This window comes from Sander lucioperca, chromosome 4, assembly GCF_008315115.2.
Source record: "Sander lucioperca isolate FBNREF2018 chromosome 4, SLUC_FBN_1.2, whole genome shotgun sequence".
NCBI lineage: Eukaryota > Metazoa > Chordata > Actinopteri > Perciformes > Percidae > Sander > Sander lucioperca.
The window spans coordinates 39,720,439-39,728,408 of record NC_050176.1 but is presented as its reverse complement, the minus strand read 5'-3'; the positions used below and the strand labels follow the sequence as shown (position 1 = coordinate 39,728,408).

Sequence of the window (7,970 nt, the reverse complement as noted above, 5' to 3'; positions counted from 1 at the left end):
TAAAGAGTTCTACAAGGTGTACATAAGACATGTTTGTGCTTTATAGCCATATGCAGTCATTCATAATGACCTAATTGTGTCCAAAACACTTTGAATTGCAGTCTTGCACAAGGTTCTGCAGCAAAGGAGATTTGAAACCGTGTAGAGTCAATCATTTCTAGAACAGGCTGAAACTATAAACAGAGAGGAAGAGAAAGTGCTGGCTCATGTCGGATGCTGGATTTCCCCACAGAGTCACTGCTGTTGAGGGTTTCATGAAAAGTGAGAGAAGCACAAACACCTTCCTGCATGAAGTATGACCCTAACGCCTGCTGGTCAGTCTGCAGTCCTGTGTGTGTGTGTGTGTGTGTGTGTGTGTGTGTGTGTGTGTGTGTGTGTGTGTGTGTGTGTGTGTGTGTGTGTAGGGAGGGGTCAGTGGTAGAGTGAACAATAAGGACCAGATGGCCAGTCTCTTTCTCCACCTGCCGTAGGCCTCTTTGTCCTCTCTCACCCTCTCATTTCACTCACTTTAACTTCTCTCACTGGCGCTCATACACATTTATACATATTTTCCATGTTTACTTTGGCTTTTAGTTCTTTTCCACTTTATCACAACAATTTGTTCACCTTCCAGATGTGTACAGTTCATTCAGCTAAGTGTGTATGTTCTTGGTTTTGTTAAATGACTTTGAACTTTGCGATTTTCTTTTCAGTAGATTAAGGATAGACCAAGGGATTTATTATTTAAAACCCTGCACTCACATAGAAACAGTCTGACCAGTGTATAAATCCAGTGTGGCCACACCCAGCCATACTTCACTTGATTCCAACTGTGACAGACATTTGAAAGCAGCAGCAGGCCTTGTGTTGATCCAGCTCTGACAGAATTTAGAAGGGGTGTGGTACTGTGAGAGAGCAGCAGGATTAAGGCTTTTGCTGTAAAGCTGTGTACAATGCATTGAAAAAATCATGCACATTATTTGTGTGTAAACAGTCCCACAGCTGTAACTGTCAGAGCCAATAACACCTGCTTTTATCGGATACGTCTTGGTTAATTTGTAGACATGGGGCACACCCAAGCATGCTTACATTCACATTAACACATGATTACACATACACACACACCCAGTCTCCTGTGCTTACTAGCTTATAGGGAGCACAGTTGAGGATAAAAGGCGAGAAAAGTATTTGGGTTATGAATTTCTATCCTGGCTCCTCTTGAATTATTGACCATGTTTCACATGTTGAAGAGTTCAAAGGTCTGACCTTGAGCTTCTGGATGCACAACTATCTTTCCCATAATGGTTCTTGCTTACAGTATTCCTTTTAGTATTAGCATAATGAAGAGGTTATGAAAGAGTGCCCATGTGGTTTTGTCCTGTTTGACGCCACAGCAAGTCCATCGGGTTAACTAGTTCTCTGAAGATGAAACTACATAAAAGATGAAGTGAAATTACGTAACATCTAAGTCTGCACATCAAAGCAGCTTTGGATTATTATTAATTACCAACAAGTAACCATGTAATCTTTGTTGTCAAAGTTTAATTTCTATTACTTTTTGCAAAGGCTTATTTTTAGTGATCATATCTTTGCATACAAGCAGACGTGCTTTCAAATTCTATTCAATAATGCTATCGGGAATCTCCATTTTTACATTTGGGCCACGGTGGGTACTATTTTTGGAGCTGCCTCTGTCCCACCACCACTAGGACGAACAGCATCTCCTGCCCATATCAGAAAACCAGACAGCAGCGCAGCTTGGCCTCAGTCTGCTTTTTGTCTTTCTGTGAATGGACTCATTCGCTCTGCAGTTTGAGAGAGAAATGACATTCCACGTGGTAATCAGCAGGTCAAGTGCTCCCCTCCACACTGGATACATTCAACAGAGAGGAAGGGGGGGGGGGGTCTTATACTCTCACAAACACTCTTTTTATCTTTGTCTCACATACATTTGAGAGACTCTTTGCATATCTGGCTGTCTCTTGCTGTAACATACACTCAGTCCTCCAAAGGGATCTATCGGCATCTTCTTTTTAGGGATTCCTGCAGCAAGTTAAATGAACTATAGACACAACAAGCAGTACAGTAGGGGATATCTCAGTTGGGTTACTCACTCTCTATCTGTCTCTCTGTCCACAACAAACAAATGCAGCCCCGTCCATTCAACTCCTTCCTTTTGATGTCTGTATGCTGATGCTACTCTGCCAATATCACCTCTTTGTACTAGTCTTTCTCTCACTCACTCTCAAACACACACACACACACACACACACACACACATGCCTTCCTCTCCATGTCCTGGCATGGATTGAATAGCCTGTTACCCCTGGAGACTGAGGTAGTTTCTGGTTGGTTGGTTTAGGGACCCTCCTCCCACCCCTCTGTCCCACTGGGAGACAGAAACATTGTTGTGCTCTGGTTATTTATTTGTATTTTTAATTATTTATTCAGTTGTGCACTGATTGTTTGCATGCCTTCAGTCAGTGAAATATTGAATTGAAAGTAAAAAACACGTATGAATGAGTGCTTTAACTCACAGCCCCTTTGGTAGATATGTTACCCACTCATCCAAGTATTTTAATAATCATAATGCATCTAGTTAGAAAGGCTACATTATGACTCTATGGACGTTACATAAGCAAATTGTCAAGTCCCTTTTTTAGACCCTTTCACTGTCTCCATTATTCCTGCTGGCAGGTTGGTTATTTATAGGTAGCCTAATGGAACTGACTGACTCACATTTTTATAGCATTTTTGAATAAGGGCTGAGCTGAATGGAAATAAATATATAAATATCTTCCCATATCAAGTTGTCTACTTGATGTACCAATCTAATACCGACATTGACCTCTTTCTGGGAGAAATGTCACACCCTAATTTGTAGTTTAACTTAACACAACCAAATTTTATATCGTGCTAGAAAACCGATTCTCATGTGAGAGGTGCTGTTAAGAGTCACTCAACAGTTGATTGTGGTGCTGTCAGTCTTGACAAGCTATATTTATAGCAGAACCCTCAGCCATCTTAGCAAGGAGCTAACCCAAATCCCAAATGTTCAATCTGTAGATTTACTAACATTTTAGTTCATTTTGTAGTTGAGTATTACATGACAACGATTTCAACCAGAGAACATGTAACTCAGTGTGTAAAAACTGATTTAAAGGTGCAGGCCTGTTTTACGGCTCAGTGGTTTGCTTTAGGACTGACCTGAATGCTTCGAAGCTGTACATTTTTATCATGGTAATCAACGTCCAAATCAGTATTTGAATGCTTCATGGTGATTTTGTTCTCGCTTGATCTCTTGGTTTTATTGGCATTACTACATTTACTTTATTCAATTTGACATTAATACATTGTAATTGTTTTGTTTATCATTTTTCATTTGTGAAGATCTGAACAAGCTATCTGCAAATAACGTGTTTGCATTCAATTTTACTGCATCCCCACCTTACTAGCTTTGATTTGCTTCTGTCTTTTATCCGGTGGAGAGGCTCTTAGTTAACTATTGAAGAAACTTATTGGGACAAAGTAATTGAGGCACATTTTTTATATTTCCTTTCTTTCTTTTTCAGGAACCATCCGTCCAGTGCGGAGGAGTTTTTATGACCCAGCCTCAGCCCCAGGTCAGGGCTGGCAGTGGGAGTGGGAAAACGATGCAGGTACGTGGACGGCCTACGACATGGAGGTGGCCATCGCCATCGAGAACGCCCACAGTCGGCAGCAGCCCTGCCTCGACCTGACACCACTCGGCTTCTGCTACCTCATCGATTTTCAGAACATGACACAGGTGTGTTTAAATTCTTTATCAAACTAAATCAACTTGAAACTTCTTACTACCTGTAATTATTTTACTAAATGGCTGATATTTAGCTTTCAAGCTGCAGCATATGAGGGTTAACTAATAATCAAAAATGTCATAAAATGTTCTGTTCTGCCCTCCTGCAGGTGAACAGACAGAGCCAGAGGTGTCGGAGGCTGCAGAGACGTGCTGACATGGCCTACCCTCTAGTGTCTGGTCCTCTCCCAATACCAAAGGGAAGCGGTGCAGGAGGAGGCATAACAGGAGCCCTGCTGGGTGTTGGGGTGTCGGGGGCAAGCTCTTTCTACTCCAATGGGGGCTTACCAGCTACTGGATTGGGCCAACCTTGTTCCTGCCAGCAGTGCATGCTGGTTCTTAGTGTAAAGACCAATACAGGAGGAGCAGGGGTACAGACTCTAGGTAGACGCTCACTAACCATGCAGCGGCCCAAGAACTCGGCGCCCATCGTCTCTAAACCTCTGAGTCCGTCTAAATCAGCCACTCTGGGGCGAGGACAGCAGCAGAACTCCAACTCCAACTCCAACTACTATCAGACGCTGCCGCATGGTCTCGCCATCTCCAAAAACACCGCCTCTCCAAGAAGGAACGCCCAGCTGTTTGCTCAGTCGCTGGCTGCACTCACCGCTGGGACCTCCACTCTGGGTATCTCCTCGTCTTCCAACAGGCCGCCTCCGCCATCCCTCCCGCCTCCTCAGCCTCCATCATCCAACCCGAACTTGATCCCTCCATCCATTCTGGCCAAGCACTCCTCATCTTCAGCCAACGAATCAGTGCCAACCGCCACATTAATTACCCCTGCCAACAGCGTGACCACGCCCCCTTCTCCTGTGCCATCTCCGTCGCCGATGGTGATGAAGCCACAGCGCCCACCAACGTCCGCAGCAACAGTGTGCCATGCCCCGTTGCCACCGAGATCAAGCTTAGCTGGGCTGAGCCGACCAGCGTTACAGAGGATTGCGATGGCCCAGTCCAGAGCGCTCATAGCATCAGGGTGAGTAAAATAAGCCATGGATGTGATTTTTCCAGAATTTGAAACCACAACCCTTCTTCTGCAACATGACAGCATGACTTTGCGTAAACATACACGCCCACTTTATTAAGCCAAGTGGCGTGTTATCTGTACGCATTTTGAGATATCTACGTGTATGTCTACGCTGTATACAGCGGATGTAAACATACACGCCACTTTCTACAAGTGGCGTGTATGTTTACGCATTTTGAGTGCCGTATACAGCACACGGGTTGGGTTTAGTAAAAGAAGAACGGGGTTGGATTTAGTAAAAGAAGAAGAAGGAAACGTGACATGCGGGACACGATCCCCGGTCTCCTGGGTGAAAGTCCTGTGTTTTGACCCATCCTCCCTACGTGGATTTTTGCCCTTTCATACTACTCGCTACAGCGTAAATTCACATGCAATTGCAAGGTAATGTAAGTCAATGGAGGCCAAACGGTGTTGATAAACAAGCTAAAAAGCGAGGATGCGTCTTGATAACACGCCAAAATGGCATACAACTTGGTGTGTCATACATATGCCACTTCATGAGATCAGTCTGTCTTCTGGGGTTCTATCCAATCAAATGTTGTTGTCCGTGAACTATCAAGCTCTCCGGCCAAATTAATTGTTTTGATAGTACAGCCCAGCACACGCCCATAACAGAGACCGGACATATCAGAGCCATTGACAATCACTTAACATTAGCTGCAGTTGTTCCGAATGACGAATGATTAGGTTTTTAAGTAACTACATTACAGGGCCTAGGCGGAGGGTTAGGGTTAGGGTTTAACCCTAACCCTGCTGTCATGAATGGTCACGCTAGCGTCCTGTTCCTCTGCTTTGATGTGTTTGACTGAGGGTGGGGCTCAGCTACACACACACACACACACACACACACACACACACACACACACATACAAACACAGACACACACACAGATTGGCTCAATGGACAAAAATATTGATTAATTTAATGATTAAATAAGGTAGTGTCTCCAAACTTACCTCAATTATAACTTGTCTCCTGCTAGTTGTACTACAGCACTTACTTTTAAAAAATAAGCATATGCCTATTTTTGAAAATATTTTTGTATCTCTTTTCGGTGTTGTAGTTTGTAAACGGTCCCAAAGCACTCGTCTTACTGTCTCACCACTGGAACTAAACAGAGCTGAATTAGCACAACTTTTATGCATTTCTTTCACATCTCCTGCAGTCAGATTCACTGTGTTCACTCAGAAGGAATCACTTCACATGGGTAGGCACTTGTAATGACATTTGGAACATGTTAAGAGGCTAAAAGCACCTTTAAAACTTGCCCTGTTTCAGCCTGTTGGGTGCTAACGCTAGCAGGAGGATAACACAGTGTAGGCAGCACCAATTGTTTTCATTTTTCTCGCTACTGAAAGCACTCCAAATTTACAAACAACAGAGCTACGGGTTGAAATGGACCGGAATTCTCCTTTAAGTACTATGCCTGTTATAAATAAATATTTATTGGCCCGAGCAGAGGAGAGTAAATCAATAACATAACAATAGTTGTTAGTATTCATTGTGTTATGTTTTGAACACACATGATGCAACTCACTCATCAAGGTGGTGTTATTTTGTGCGTGGATGCAGACGCTCAGTATTCTCCTGCTTTTAGAACCTTTGCCAATCACATGACTGTAAAACACACCACACAACAAGACCACTGACACACCAGCAGCTTCATTAAAGCCCCGAGGAAGAGGAAGGTGATGATGGCGCAATTATCATATTATTATATACATTTCCTTTACAATTAACATCACAAGTAGTAGCAGGATCATAATAACCAAGACTCGTAAAGCTCCTGCTTTGCTTTGCTGTTTCTAAATTCAGATTTAGAGTAAAAGCTAAAACAAAGCTAAATGCAGACCAACATTTTGTGGCCCTTTTTTCATTTGGCAGATCAGAGCAAGATGCAGATAATTGTTATAATCGTTATTAGGTGTTAGACTTGAAAATTACCGATTTACATTTTCAGGGATTTTACTTTGAGACACTGAAACTTATTTGCACCTCGTGTTATCATCGCAACATCCAAAGTGTATCTCATACAGGATATTTATCCATATCATGCAGTCCTATTTTGCAGTGACAAACATTCATACAGTCTGTACAGACACGCAATGAGAAATGCACGTTCAAACACACATAAACACACGCCGGATATGTACTCACATACCCACATGCATACATACTAGGGCTGCCCCCTCTTAGTCGATTAGTTGACTAATCGGTCGTTTTGGTCTTAGTCAACTAAGATTTCTTTAGTCGATTAGTCATATTTTATGTTTTTTTTCATGCTGACTTATTTCCAAGAAACATACGAACACATCTCTGGTAAACACAAGAATTAAAGTGGTGCTTTTGCATGACTCTTTGCGGAGAAACTCAGATTTACAGATCTGTCAATTAAATCAACTAATCGATTAGTCGATACAATTGAATGAGTGTTAGTCGACAAAGAATTTCTTCAATCGAGCACAGCCCTAATACATACAACCCTTTAACTCCCATCTGAAGGTGTTATGCTTGTTAGTGATGTAATGAGTCACATACTTGGTACGCAGAGGTGTGACTCTTTAGATTCACATTTATTTCTGCTTAGAATTCCTGTTCTGGGTTTGTTGTTCTGGTTGTATCATGGGGTTACAGACCTGTTTATTGTTTACAGTTTTTTACAATCCCTTTGCTAATAATTTCAGAACCTTGATGTCATTTTTCAAAACTCTAGACACAAAACTCAAAACGATCATCACTTGTAACACAGGCTGTCCAATGTTCAAAACATTGCATCATTCATTCATATCTTTAAAGAAATCTTGCACTTGCACAATCATTGGTTAAAAAACAAACGTATTGTGAAATACCATTGAAACGTTACTTTAGATCACCCACACACAAGCTCCCCATAGTTCACTGGGTCATCGTTCGTACAATCAAATCAACAAAATAGGTGATACATGTTTCATTATGGTACTAGATGTAAAGACTTCCCTGTAAAAGTACTGCAGTAGTAGAGAGAATACTACAGACAAACCTGAAATGTATTGATGAAAAACAATACAGTATGATCACAACAAATAAAACAACAGGTGTATTTGAATCAAAGCAAAAATAATTAGCTACAAAATAGAGAAGAAAAGACAG

At 42.0% G+C, this 7,970-nt stretch overlaps 1 protein-coding gene across 3 annotated transcripts in view; it reads left to right on the top strand.

The window, feature by feature from the left end:
• Positions 1-7,970, top strand: part of LOC116060518 (E3 ubiquitin-protein ligase DTX1-like) — a 40,287-nt gene that overhangs the window by 13,372 nt on the left and 18,945 nt on the right. For all 3 annotated transcript variants that reach the window (XR_004897094.1, XM_031314112.2, XM_031314111.2), the window contains exons 3-4: positions 3,552-3,766; positions 3,925-4,790. Coding sequence is in view for 2 of the 3 variants with exons in the window: in XM_031314112.2 (XP_031169972.1) it covers positions 3,552-3,766; positions 3,925-4,790 (1,081 nt within the window). In the remaining variant the exon portion in view is untranslated. The remainder of the gene's footprint in view (positions 1-3,551; positions 3,767-3,924; positions 4,791-7,970) is intronic.